At 38.2% G+C, this 15,439-nt stretch overlaps 1 protein-coding gene across 1 annotated transcript; it reads right to left on the bottom strand.

The window, feature by feature from the left end:
• Positions 1-782: 782 nt before the first annotated feature.
• Positions 783-1,688, bottom strand: LOC107787895 (uncharacterized). Its single transcript, XM_016609508.2, has 2 exons — positions 1,196-1,688; positions 783-1,014 (listed from the first exon to the last, which is right to left on the bottom strand). Exons 1-2 carry the CDS (start codon positions 1,655-1,657, stop codon positions 979-981), a joined length of 498 nt encoding a protein of 165 aa, XP_016464994.1. The 5' UTR covers positions 1,658-1,688; the 3' UTR covers positions 783-978.
• Positions 1,689-15,439: the final 13,751 nt, after the last annotated feature.

Raw genomic sequence — 15,439 nt, forward strand, 5'->3', positions numbered from 1 at the left:
GACCTATCTTTTTAGCGAGTCAGAATTTGAAATTTATGAGTTTGGTGTAGCAGTCCTATTAAGTTATTGGGTTCTAAATTATATATTTATACATATTCAACAATTGTTTTTTAAAAAAAAATCTAAACTATGGACAAAAATTACTTGTTTCGGTCGAACCCGCATTTGACACTGTAGCTCCGGCCCTAATCATTCTTATTCTAAATAATGTTATTTTATCTTAAAATAAGAAAGAGAAAAGAAAAAAATACAGAAAATTGGACATTGGACTACAAATAGTACTATAATATTTGTAAAAATAGCACTGGCTAGCCAGTTTTCAGACTAGTCATTTAAAAATAGCAAGCGTTTGCAAAGTCATTGAAAAATAATCACTCTTTGCTAACACGGAAAATTTCAGCATAATATATTGGAGATCGGTGCACCTGTGTATGAACTTCCAGCATATTATACTGGAACTCCAACACGCGAAAAGTTCTAACATAACATACTGGAGATTGGAGCAAATGTGTATAAACTTCTAATATATTATGCTGGACCGGTATATTATACTGGAACTCTAATATATTATGCCGAAAGTCTAGTATACTTATGCTGGAACACCAGTATATTATGCTGGAACATCAGTATATTATATTGGAGTATTTTTCGGATTTTGATTAGTGTTTCGTTCAAATTTATCTTTACATGAAAAATGACTAAATTTTAATTACTTTTAAAATTGTGGCTATTTTTGAATGACCGCTTATAAATCGGACTATTTTTGAATTTCTTCCGTAATATTTTAGTACTAAGAATCTGACAGATGCCAATTATTGCTGAAACACAGACATTACAAGTGGACCCCGAGAAATTACAAAAGTCTTGCAAAATGGTAGACTAAACCATAACCAGATAACCAAAAGACTTCTCAACAGAAAGAGTAACATCAAATCATCTAATACAACATCAACATCTGGAATTAAACATCAAGTCTCTTTATTTGTACTCTTCCTCCTTGGACCGCTTAATCACCTGAAATTAATTAACATAATGCATCAATATGTATATAGAAAAATAATTTGAAAAAGAAAAGTTAATCACTCGTTTTAAGGAAAATGTAAGGGTAATTTAGTTAAATACACTTCAATATTAGTTCTGGTAAATAACCTTATTAATGAGTGCGTCAAAATTTTAAACGACAGATAAAACTTACTTGCAAACCCTTGCAAGGGCTATCAACATCACAATAAGCTTCAATAGTAATTAACACTTGATTATCCAAATTCTCTGCATATTTATAGCAAGGGCAACTAGTACCAAGTATGCTCTTGAATGTTGGGCAGCATGGATCAATTTTAGTTTCGTTGAACATGCACCTGTAAATATTTGATTCATCACTAGCTGAGCAGCTCGAACTCGGGGCGGGAGGGGGTGGGGATGGTGGTGGAGGACATGGTGGTGGAGGTGGAGGCGGACATGGTCGTGGCCGTGGAGGAGGGCATGGATATGGCCGTGGAAACGGAAATGGCCACGGCAGATAACATGGAATATCAAATGGGAAAATTTGTAAATCGTTCCCGTCATTGGCCAAGGCTACTTCTCTAGCCTCGGCAACTTGGCTGCAAAATAAAATTGCAGCCACCAGTAAAGTAAGGAGCATTTTCAAGGTTGCCATTTTTCAATGAATGATTTGTGTCATGCAATGAAGAGATAGGAGCCATTTATATATGCACATAAATCATTAGAGTTACTATATGGTAGGTAGGATTTGAATAATGTAGTAGTTAATGTCTGATTGATGAGTAATATTCACGTGATACACATGCAGAGAAAAGTTAAGTTATCTATTCCTTTCAGAAAAAAGCTAGACCATACATCCTACTGGGTGTTTTTTTTTTTTTGGTTGATGAAATGACAGAAACGTTCTTAATTTAATGTGACGAAAAAAAGAATAAGGGCATTTCAGGAAAATAAAATGTTTGGTATACTGCTATAGTCCCTTCACCATATATATATATATATATTCTATAGACGTGTGTTGCCATATCATCTATAGAATTATTGACATTTAGTAAATAATTTATGTAAGAAATAGTTATATTTTTTACTGTGTTAATATTCAAAAATATATTTAATTGAACTATAAAATATAAATCAAAGTACGTAGTAGGAATCTAACTGTATAAACTTCAATTTGCTCTCTTTGGTCAATTAATGACAGAAGGCATGTGCCTGCTCCCTTGGTATATATAGTTCGCCATGCTCGTCTCCTCTCTATCTTTGTTCTACACCGAATACGATGGGTTAGAAAGACTTATAAAGAGAGGAGCATGTCTCTTTAATTAGTTGTTTATACTATATATAAATCCTGCAAAGACTTGTACACATAATAAGTCTCTTGTACATTAAAAACTCATCTACTACTTATTCAACAGGGTGATTTATGTTTTTAAAAATTATAAAACTCCATCAATTACGGAGGTATAATAAAAGTTTACTGCATATGAGGACCTTTGAATTCTATATAATTGGTTTTATGTAAGCGTTTAGGCTTTGAAGATGAATATTTTAATTTTGGTTGGTTTAGTCAAAGCTTTAAGCTTTTTATTTGGCTTTTCTCCTCCCTATTTCAGATATAATGACTCAATTTTTTTCGAGTAGCAATAAACTCACACAAAAACTTAGATATTCATAGAATCTCCGTAACAACAATGCACAAAATTTTGATCATATCTATTCCCTCCGTTCACTTTTACTTGTCACGTTTCACTTCTCGAGAGTCAATTTGACTAATATTTGAAGCTAAATTAGTTATCGGTGCATTGGTAAATTATTTATGATTAAACAATGAAAACATCAGGGGTAATTCGAGAAAAAGACTTGATGAATGTGTACTATATTTCGCATTATCGATTCATGTGCAGGTTTGGGAAGACTCAGAGTTTATGCTTCTTGTGGATGTGATGTACAAGGAAAAAAATCATCCGATTTCTTCTTTTGGAGTGTTCGTGTGCTAACAGAGCGTTGGAGTTTGGTTGTATTCGGGACCAGGTCATGGTGGATGACTCTCAACAGTGGTTCTAATAGGTTCAAGAATGTAACCATGGTGTCTAAGGATTGTTGGGTTCGCTGTGTGGCTGAATACCGGGATTTTGCAGCAGAGTATGAAGAATACTTGGGGAATTTTCTATGTTATCATCGCGTTTGCGGGGCAGTATTGGAGAAATAGGAGAAACAACTTCGAATTTGCGGAAGGTCTTTCAGACTGGGTGTACCAATTAGAGATGCTATTGTGAGCATGATGAGGATATGAGATGGTTCATGGGTATTGAGACAATGAAGTATCGTGAATTGGGTCACTCGGGGTGAGAATTGTTGAGTTTCATTATGTTTTTTAATGGAGCTATTATTATTTCTAAGGTAGGTCAAGAGTAAATTGGAAGAAGTGGGATCGGATAGTAATGGATTAAACGAGCATGATTGCGGCAATGATCAGTTCCTTCGGCGTGTTGAGTTATACATGTGATTTGTGATTGTACATATGGGCTTAATAGCCACCATAATTTGATTGATTTTGGAGGTATTTGATTCAAATGGCCTTGTTATGTGTAAATGGATCCCGAAAGAATTATGGCGGTTTATACCACGACTTGAGGTTTTTATTTTCTACGGTTATAGAAATTCAATTGCGGGTTGCAATGGTTCCTCTGAAATGGGTTAAGTAAAAGTGTTCTAGCCAACAAAGTGTTTATTCTTCTAGTAGTTCCGGGGTTATAATGAATTATTGTACTCTCGTGTAGCGGCATGATAGGTGCAGTGGGAGACATAGGAATTGGAAGTTGAGGATCAAGTTTGAGGCTCGGTGTTGATAAGAATGTCACTAGCTCAGATGAGCAGGGAAGTATTCAGATGTTAAGAGTAAGATGGCATTATCTTAGTGTCGCCTGAGGATGGTGTTCTGTGGAAGAGTCATTGTGTATTGATTTGCGGATTCTTGATTTGCTTTACAGAATTAGAACGGTTGAAGGTACAGATGGGTTGGCTTTGCTACCTGGTGCGGAAGGTCATGGGAGTGTAGCCCACGGGAAGATCGTAAAAGCATGACATGTTATCCACTTGATTGTTATAGTTTGAAACCAAGTATGGAAATTCTGGTACTGTCACTAATGTGAGAGTTTATGCCTGAAAGGCGCTCTATTCCTTTGGTTGTGGACTGTGGGAATTTGTTTCGGATTGGACGGCTGCTAGTGTGTGTCGTGAATAGGACCATAGTGGATCCTTGAAAGGCTATTGTCACGACCCAAAATCCAACTAGTCGTGATGGTACCTAACCCATCCCGCTAGGTAAGCCAACTCATCAAGTCCAATACAAATATAACATACTGAAGAAAAATAAATGATCTCTTATACACCTCTCAAGGACTGGTAGTACAAATCATGAGCTTCTAATAGTTTGCAAAACTGATATAAAACAAATACATCTTCTGTTTGAAAAGTTACATAAACAGAGTTTAGTGAATCTAAGGTTACCATGAACAAGAGGCAGCTACAACAGGGACACCGGTACATTTTCCAAGTCATCTCCTATCGAACACAGCAACGTCGAGATCCAAAATCTGTACGCAATGTGCAGGAAGTGTAGTATGAGTACAACCGACCCCGTGTACTCAAAAAGTAACAAACCTAAACTTAGGTTGAAAGTAGTGACGAGCTTGTAGTAAGGTCAGAGTCCACACCAATATCCAGTAACATCTCATAACAATATAATTAAAGCATCACAAGGAATAACTCAATAACAAAATGATGCGCTCGTTCACAGTTCCAAAAAAATATTTTCTTTTCAAGTATAATAGTAAAACTCAATTCTTTTCACTGAAATCACCACAATATGAGTAAGTCTGAAAATTATGATCTTTCCCATAAAACTTTCTTTCAAAATAGGAGATTTCATTTTTCAAATGGCTTGAGAAAAGTACATCTCTATGCATATATTCCAATGCGCATGCCAATGCAATGCAAAATAGTGACAAAACCATATGCATACTCTCAGAGTATCAATTCACTTAGTCCTCCATGTCACTCAATCCTCTCAGTCACTCAGTCCTCCCAATCACTCAATCCTCGCGGTCACTCATGCCTCACAATCACTCAATCCTCCCAAGTCACTCGGCACTCGTACTCGCACTCAGTAGGTACCTGCGCTCATTGGGGGTGTGTACAAACTCCGGAGGGGCTCCTTCAGCCCAAGCGCTATAACAAACCATCTCGTGGCATAAATCAATCAGGCCCTCGGCCTCACACAATCATAAATCAGTAACAACATGTTGCGGCGTGCAACCCGATCCCATAATCATCCTCACAGTTAAGCCTCGGCCTCACTCAGTCATCAATCTCTCCAGTCTCTCGGGCTTAAAATGTCATGAAAATCGGCCCAAAAATGATAATATAATGTATCAATAATAACAACTGAGACTGAGATATTATATGAATAAATGAATATGACTGAGTATGAAATATCAATGAAATCAGTGAGATGACAGCAATAAACGACCACTATGGGTCCCAACAATATCGGCATAAAGCCTAAACATGATATCTAACATGATATACTCAATTTACTTATCACATGATGAAAACACAGATATCAACAAAGTAGGACCACTACACAGTGTCCTAGAAACAACAGAGTCACCATTCACAGGGTGCACGCCCACACGCCCGTCACCTAGCATGTGCGTCACCTCAACATCAATCACATAACACATAATTCGGGGTTTCATACCCTCAGCACTAAGTTTAAAAGAGTTACTTATCTTGAACAAGCCGACTCCAATGCCGAGTAAGCTAACAATACTCCGGAAATTCCATTATATGCGTATCAACCTTTGAACGCCTTCCAATATCCTCAATTCCAAGCCAAACAATTCAAAACTAGTCAAACAACGTGCAAATTAATCAAAACATACACCAATTCTTACAATTTAACCATTTATGAAAATTCCCAACTCCGCTCAAAAATTTGATAGTGGGGCCCACGTATCGGAATCTGATAAAACTTACAAAATCCAACAACCCATTCAATTATGAGTCCAACCATACTAACTTTACTCAAATTCGACTCTGGATCGATGTTCAAATCTTGAAAATTCATTTTTATGGAATTTTAGAAAATTTCTCCATTTCTCTTGAAATATCAATAATCTAACTCCAAAAATGAAGATTAATTCATGGAATATAATCACAAGGGAGTCAATAACACTTACCCCAAGTTTTGTGGTGAAGTTTGCCTCTGAGAATCGCCCAAACCGAGCTCCATAGCTCCAAATGTGTAAAAATGGTCGAAACCCCCGTTTTATAGCATTTTACCATTCATGCACCACAGATGGCGCCGGGCACTGCCTGTGACGCTGGTTCCAGTAGCTAAAAAAATCTAGGCGCCAGGGATAGCGCCCAGCGCTACCCTGGGCGCTGGCGATGAGAAATTATTTTTCCCCGACACGAAATGGGCATAACTCTCCCATACAATATCCGAATTCGACGATTCTTTTTGCTATGGCTCTGAAATTTTGATACGGATCTAATGTTTCAGTCAAAACAGAATTTGGAGCTCGTTTGCTTAATGTGATACCACTTATTCTTGAAGAAACGCGTTGAAACGTTCTTGAAATGCCCAAATCCAACCCTGTTACCCATCCGAAGTTCACCTGAGGCCCTCGGGACCTCAACCAATTATACCAACAAGTTCTAAAATATCATACAAACTTATTTGATATCTCAAATCACATCAAAAGCCAATAAATCACAAATCACACTCCAATTCAAGCTTCACAGAAACTAACAAATTCCAACTTCTACATTTGATGCCAACACCTATCAAATCAATCCGGAATTGCATCAAATTTTGTACACAAGTCATAAATGACATAACAAAGCTATTCCGATTTTTGGAATTGAATTTCGATCCCGATTTTGAAAAGTCAACTCTTGGTCAAACTTCCGAATTTCATTTTTCCAACTTTTGCCATAATGATTCAATTTATTCTACGGTCTTCGAAATAAATATCCGAACACACTCCTAAGTCCAAAATCATCATATAGAGCCATTGAAACCATTAAAACTCCATTCCGGTGTCATTTACACAAAAGTCAAACTCCAGTTAACTCTTTAAACTTAAGCTTTGAACCTTAAATTTCATTCTTCCAAACTAACTCTGAAATTACTGAAAATCAAAATTGACAATTCACACAAGTTATAATACATCATTGGAGGATATTTAAGACTTAAAATGGTTGAAAGGAGTGTAAATGTCCGAAATAATTGGTTGGGTCGTTACAGTTATTGGCCTAGTATGGGATGACCGGAATCAACTTGAGGTCTATTGGTGGGTCTACTGTGAATGTGTGCTCTACATCTGGTCAAATGTTTTTATTCAGCATAGCGTCATTTACGGTAGAACCTTCGAGCGTTGGATGTTATGCCCGTCGTTAGCTATTCTATGCAATGCTCTATTGTGCTATGTGGGTTGTGAGACAACTTGATTATTCGCACATGTGTTTCCCGTGTAGCTTGTGGTGTTATATGAGCAAGATGGCTCTCGAGATGCAGGTTATTTATTGCACCTTTGTCTTGCTTGGGTTTTTGTAGCGTATGACACTATCCATCTCCCCAGGGTTGTATTATGAACTTGGTGTGCTTAAGGTCTACATTCGGGCATTTCATAAGTATAATCATTACGGCTTGATGGGTGTTTTCTTCTTGATTGTTATGTGTTGTCGGGTGGCATGCCTCCACGAGTATGTTGTTTGGATTGGGTGGCACGCCGCCATGGGTACATTGTTTGGATCAAGTGGCATGCCGCCATGGGCATATTGTGTGGATCAGGTTGCACGCCATAATAGAATCATATTTGAATTGGGTTGCATGCTGCAACATTGTCATATTTGAATCGGGTTTCACGCCACAATAGTGAGATATTAAGTACTGTTCCTTATTCTTATATTGTGTGCCTTGTTTCTCATCCTTGAGTTTAGGCCATAACATCGGTTTGGCAGTTTTATTCGTTACGCGGACTGGATGGTTCTTTGCCAGAGTTCGTTCTTCCCTATGGGTCATATTCAAGTTGTAGCTTGTTGGTGCTTTGATAACGCTGTATGAGATTTTTAATGTTGTTTGAGGTAGCTTATTTCTCGAGTAGCTTGTATTGGGTGAGACGAGGTTATTGGATCTGAGATCAGTGAGATTGGATATAGGCAGGGTATATTAAAGAGATAATATCATTATTTAGTTCAGAATGAGCTAATGGTTCTTGTCAGGTGGAGAGACTCCATGATTTATTGATTTGGTACATGGTTATGAGTTTTTACACATCTCTTTCATCGTAATAGTGTTTTGAGAGTTAAAACAGGGCTTGTATATGTTATGAGGTGTATTGCAGGCATCAGATTCGTGAAATTGCAGCTATTTCGGTCGGATGGTGGTATTATGGGCAAATGACATATGTGGTGCATGGTGTGATTTCAGCATAGCTCCATGATCATTTTTTGGTACAATGTGTGGTGATTGATGCGGTGTTCGTAGGTTAGAATCAGGTCTCGTGGAGAATTTCGGATGTTGGAATTTGGTTATAAGGCTTGTGGTCTAAGGTAGTAGGATGGATATTCAGTCTAGCGTGAGCTAATGTATTCCCATGGGTTGTGGTGGCACAAGTAGGTGCACATGGTGTTAAAAACGGTTTTGGGCAATTCTGAAACTGTTCTTAGCACGTTCGAGGATGAAGGTATGTTTAAGTGGAGGTAAATGTAACGGCCCAACATTTCATTTTGAGCTATAGCGCATTGTTTGGCGATTTGAGGCAATGAGTAGCTTTATTTTAGGTATTATGACTTGTACGTGTGGTCGAAATTGAATTTTGGAAGGTTCAGAGTTGTTTCGGAAGAAATATTCTCAATTTAGAAGCCTTAAGTTAGAAGAGTTGGCCAATGTTTGACTTTTGAATAAACGACCTCGAAATCGAGATATATAGGTTCTAATAGGTCGTATAATGATTTTGGACTTGGGAGAATATTCGGGTTGAGTATCGGTTGGCTTGGGAGCATTTCAGCCCTTATTATGGAGAGTTGACATTTTGAAGGTTTTAGAAATTCTTAAGTTTGGTTTGAAGTAGACTTTGGTGTTATCTATATCCGTTGGGGGTTTCGAGCCTTAAAATAGGTTCGTATTGTGATTTGTAACTTGTGCATAAAGTTTGGCATCATTCCCGAATGTTTAAGTATGAATCGAACGTGTTCGGTGAAGTTTAAAAGTTTAAAAAAGTTTTCGATCGTCAATTTGTAATTTTGATATTTTTTGACGTGATTCGAGGCTTCGACTAAGTCTGTATCGTGTTTTGGGATGTGTTGGTATATTTGGATGCGGTCCCGAGGACCTCAAGGGTGATCTGGTTTGACGACGGGTTAAAATTTGGACTTGAGGGAATGTTGTTGCTGCAGAAGGAGTGGCCGCAGGTTCGGTCACGCAAGTGCGAAGGGGTCGTAATAGGTGCAAAATTCGTGGAGGAGACTTGGGAGCACATACCCGAGGAATCTTCCACACCTGCGAGGTCGCAGATGCGGGCAGGCGGTCGCAAAAGTGGACTTTGATGGGGACGTTGTTGTTGCAGAAGCGGAGGGTTCTTCGCAGGGATGGTCCCACAGAAGCAGACCCACATAAGCGGGATTTTTGGCCGCAGAAGCAGCTGGTAGGATTCTTAGTGACCTCCACAAAAGCGGAACCACAAAAGTGTCAGAAAGTTCCGCATGTGTGAAAAGTCATCTAGGCAGATTGTATTTTAGCCAAGATGGGATTTGCTCATTTCATCTCATTTTTCTCTCTTGGATCCGACTTTGGGGTGATTTTTGGAGGGCTAATTCATCCAGCTCTTGGGGGTAAGTGTCTCTAAAATACTTTTGATTATATTTCATGAATATATGTGGGGGTTTTACATGAAAAATTAGGGAAATTGTGGGATTTTAAGAGAAAACCTAAAATTAGTATTTTTGAATTTTGACCATAAAATTGGATGTGAAATTTGGAATAAATTATTTATTTGGATTCGGGGTGTTATGGATAATGATTATCTTCAAGAATTTTCAGAATCCGGGCACTTGGGCTCGGGGATTTGCTTTGTTTATTTTTCGAGTGGAGTTGAGAATTATTATAAATTATTAAATTATACGTATTGGTGTCACGACCTAAATTTTCCACCGTCGGGACCGTGATGGCATCTAATATTGTACCCGCTAGGCAAGCCAACGTTACTGATATATTTATCTTTTTCTTTTATCTTTTAACAATTTACAAGTTAACATAAGAAAAACAGCGGAAAAATAAATGCGGAAGAACAGAGTTTAACAGATTAACTTAATACACATACGAAACCGAAATAAAACTCCACCTAGAACTGGTGTCACAATCTCACGGACGGTTTACGAATACTACAAACAAAGGTCTAAACAAGGAAATGTACTTCCGTTCGAAAGTAGATAAACAGAAAAGAAATATGATAGAAGGGGACGCCAAGGCCTGCGGACGCCTGCATGACTACCTTGGGATTCCACTGGAATGAAGGCAACAACCTCGAACTACGGTGCATAGGGTCCAATACCGAGATCTGCACAAAAAGTACAGAGTGTAGTATCAGTACAATCGACCCTATGTATTGGTAGTGCCGAGCCTAACCTCGACAAAGTAGTGACAAGGTTAGGACACGACAAACATCATGAACCCGTGCAGTTAAGCAGTATAATAACAGAGTCACAAGTAATAAAAACTAAGCAGAATGTATGGGAAGGAGAAACATACTATGGGGGTTCCAACATAAAGAATTACAGCAGTAAAGGAATTTAAACAGTTAAAACACTTGAACCGATAACAACAAATGAACTCAACAAACAGAAAATGCACGACATCACCCTTCGTGATTTTACTTTCAATCCCCACTATGCAATAAATAATAGAAATGTGCACGGCATCACCCTTCATGCTTTATCACTCTTCCTCACCATATGAATAGTATATACGTGCACGACATCACCCTTCATGCTTTATCGCTCTTCCTCACCATATGTATCAATATAAATGTAAATGTGCACGGCATCACCCTTCGTGCTATTACTCTTTCCTCACCCAAACAGCAGAAACAATAACATCCTGGGAAGGGAATCAACAATAGAAACAAATACATCCCGGCAAGGGAATCAGCTATAACCAATCTCGTTCCAACAATTAACTTCACAAATTAGATCTCAACTTGAGCCAATACTCAACAATGTTCGATTACCAAGAAATTATCATAAGTCTTGTTCAACATGGATAATCATCAATTTAAGCATGGACAATACATAATAAGAGTCACAACAGTCACGGTATAAGACTCATGGGCATGCTCGACACCAACGTATAGATACTCGTCACCACACCTATACGTCGTACACAACACTAACACGTAGCAAATAAGACACAACACATATTCCCTCAAGCTAAGGTTAGGCCAAACACTTACCTCAAATTCCACGGCCAAACTCAAGCCTCAAATACCGCTTTTCCTTTAGATTTTGCCTCCAATTCACTTGTATCTAACCATAATTAACTTAACAACATCAACAAATGCTAAAGAATTCAACTCCGATGCTTAATTATAGGTTTTCTATCATTTTCCCTAAAAATTCAAAAATCGAACCCAGGCCCACTTGGTAAAAACTCGAGGTTCGGACCAAAACCCACTCACCTATTCACCCACGATCCCGAATATGTAATTAGTTTTGGAATTCGACTCCAAATCAAGGTCTAAATCCCCAAATTTCTAAAATTCTCAATTCCCCAAAGATCCCTAATTTCTACCCTTAAAGAACAAGATTTTTGGTTGAAAGTTGATGAAATACAATGGGTAATTGATAGAAAATGGTTTAGAATCACTTACCAATACTTTGGGGAAGAAATTGTCTTTTGAAAATCGCCCCTAGGCCGTTTAGCTTTTGAAAATTTGAAACAATGACCTAAGTCCCGATTTGGGACTGTTTATGAATTGGGCGACAGTGTTCATCGCGTTCGCGAGGACAGTGTCACATTCGCTAAGAGCTACCTTGCTAGGCTTACGTGATCGCAAAACTCCCGTCGTATTCATGAAGTCTTTGCCCACTGGCCTTCGCGTTCGCAAGACCAGCTCGCATTCGCGTAGAAGGAAGTCTGACCCCTACCCCAGGTTCCCAATGTTTTGCATTGGCGATTAGCCGGTCGCGTTCACGAAGGATAAAGCCCCCATCACTCTGCGTTCGTGACCAGGCCTTCGTGTTGGCGAAGCAAAAAAACACACCCGACCAGCCCTCCTTTCGTGTTCACGAGAGTAGCTTCGCGAACGCGAAGAAGGACACACCAGAACACCTGTTGCAGCAAAAATTACTAGATTTTCTAAATCTAAAACATCCGGTAGCCTATCCAAAACTCATCCGAGCCCTCAGGGCTCCAAACCAAACATGCACACTAGTCTGAAAATATCATACGGACTTGCTCGTGCGATCAAATCGCTAAAATAACACCTAAAACTATGAATTTAGCATCAAAATAAGAAAAATCTCAAAAACTCTTAACATTACTATTCCACAACTGAGGGTCCGAATCACGACATATAAACTCCGTTTCTTACCAAATTTTACAGACGTAACTTAAATACAATAATTAAATCTGTGTCGGGCTCTGGAACCAAAATACAAACCTGATACCATCATATTCAAACATTATTCAATTTCTAAACTCCTTATATCTTTCAGTTAAATAATTTTCTTCAAAAATTTATTTCTTGGGTTAGGGACCTCGGAATTCAATTCCGGGCATATACCCAAGTCCGTCCGGGACCGTCAAATCATCACTCCGGGTCCGTTTCGCCCAAAATATTGACCGAAGTTAACTTAATTTAATTTTAAAGGCAAAATTTAGCATTTTCTCAAATTTTCACATAAAGGCTTTCTAGATATACGCCCGGATTGTGCACGTAAATCGAAGTGAGACAAAAAGATGTTTTTAAGGCCTTGAAACATAGATTTGACTTCTAAAATAATAGATGACCTTTTGGGTTATCACAATTGGAGTATATTTTGATTGATTTGCTTATTGTTTGACTAGTTTCGGATCGTTTGACTTTTAATTGAAGAGTAAAGAGTCATTTGGAGCCGGTTATGGAACTTCGGAGCGAGGTAAGTCTCCTCTCTAACTTTGTGAGGGGGAAACTATTCCCCTATGTGTGATATAGTTATTATATTTTACTAGTTATGGGTGCTACGTACGCACGAGGTGACGGGAGTCCGTACGTAGCTAAAGCATATTTCTGTTCAGGTAGACTCAGGATTCTATTATGTAATATTTGAACTATTTGAACTCCATTTACTAGCTTAATTAATTGAAATTATAATTGAAACTGATTTTAGAAATATATATAACACCTTGAGTTGTTGGCAAATTATTTGAGAAACGGTAAGGGTTATATCCATTTTATGCTTATGTAAATGTATTGTGAGCACGTGACTTGTAATTCAAGAAGTTTCTTCTTTCTTGTGGACCAGGCCGAATGCCTCGGCAATATATTGAGATGCATCTCTTCTTCTCGTCGGTCGACCCTCGGCGGTGTACATACCACTCTAGATCGGGTCGTACGACCTCAGCATAATCGTGCGTATTACCGCTAAGAGTCCTAATAATTGTGAGATTCCCTTTTATTGAGACCCGACATTTATGTGGTGTTCCTTATCCATTTGAGAATTCATTTGATATTTCTGATATGATGAGATAACATATGACCTTCGAGAGATTTATATTGCGAAATGAAATGTTGGAAGATTATGTTAGTTATCGTTTTACCTCATTATTACTGTTGTGCTTCATATCTGTTTATGATTTATTGGACCACTAGTAAGTGTCGATGTCGACCCCTCATTACTACTTCTTCGGGATTAGGATAGATATTTATTAGGTACGCGTTGATTTACGTACTCATACTGCACTTCTGCACTAAATGTGTAGGATCTGACAGGTTCATTTGGTGGTTATCTTGGCGCATAGGCGCAGTTGCCGAGGAGACTTTATGGTGAGCTGCATTTCAAGCTATGTATCACAGCCCACAGAGTCCCTATCGTACTATTTACTTTATCCTATCTTATTTACATTCCAGACAGATGTTGTATTATTATTGTACTCTTTAGTAAATACTCATACACTTGTGACACCAGATTTTGGGATACTCTAGTGGTTGTTGTGGTTCATCTTGGTATTGTCATCTTTTATTTTTATATCTTACTAATATTTTAAGTATTCATATTTTTTTAAACACATTGAATCCTTTACTTAATAAGACTTATGATTTTAAAAACAATAAAATGACTAATTGAACTGATAGTCCACTGTTGGCTTGCCTAATAGTGTCGTTGAACGCCATCACGACCTATAGTGGAAAATTAGGTTGTGGCACGACCCTTTGGTGATGAACCAGTTGGTTTGGAGTGTGGTCATTCATACAGATGACCTGGAGTCGATCCCCCCTCAATACCTTCTGGGTCGAGTATGTCGCACGGGGTTTGCCTAGTACAGTTTACATCCCCTGTGTGGTTTGCAGGCTATTACTCAGTGAGGGATTTATCTAGTGTGCACAGAGTGCTTTGCGGGTTTTCTTGGGATTTCATTTTAACCATTTTCCTCCACTATCACAAAAGAAAGAACCGCGATCCTAGTCTTGATCAAGAAGGTCAACTCCATGAGTACGAAGTTGTGGCTCGCGATAGAGGCAGACATACCTTATACAATAAAGGGTCATCGACACTCCTAAATTTCGATAAAAATTCTATATATACATGTATATGTTGTTAAAAATGGTAATATATTAGTTGTGGCACCCTATATATAAAGCAAATTTTGGTTGAATGCATATGTGCACCCACTATTTCTAAATCCTGGGTCCGCCTCTGGCTCGAGACTGAAGGGGTTCGACAAAGCCTAAGTTTGCGATTAGAGAGTTGTGGCTCGCGATCATGGTACTTCAAGATGATGGCTGAAATAAAAATTAGAGCTTCGTGCTGATAACGTGTTATAAAATAAAAGCAATTTAGTAAAACATGAACAAGAAATATAGATAGAGAGAAGGAAGAGATTTTCTTCTTCAATTGTGTGTATCTTTCCATTGCAATTACATAGCCTTTTATAGGCATAAAGAGAAAAGATGATGGACATAAAGTAGGAGATTTAATCTTTAAGCTATTCACAACATGGGCATCCAATGTAGCATCCAATGTACAAACTATTCATAACACTCCCCCTTGGATGTCCATGTAAGATAATGTGTCTCATTAAGAACTTAAAAAAAATATTGGGATGTACATAGTTATTTATAATATGCATTGCTTGCTGCCTCATTAAAAACCTTACCAGGAAAACCCA

The sequence above is a fragment of the Nicotiana tabacum genome, chromosome 18 (genome assembly GCF_000715075.1).
Source record: "Nicotiana tabacum cultivar K326 chromosome 18, ASM71507v2, whole genome shotgun sequence".
Classification (NCBI taxonomy): Eukaryota; Viridiplantae; Streptophyta; class Magnoliopsida; order Solanales; family Solanaceae; genus Nicotiana; species Nicotiana tabacum.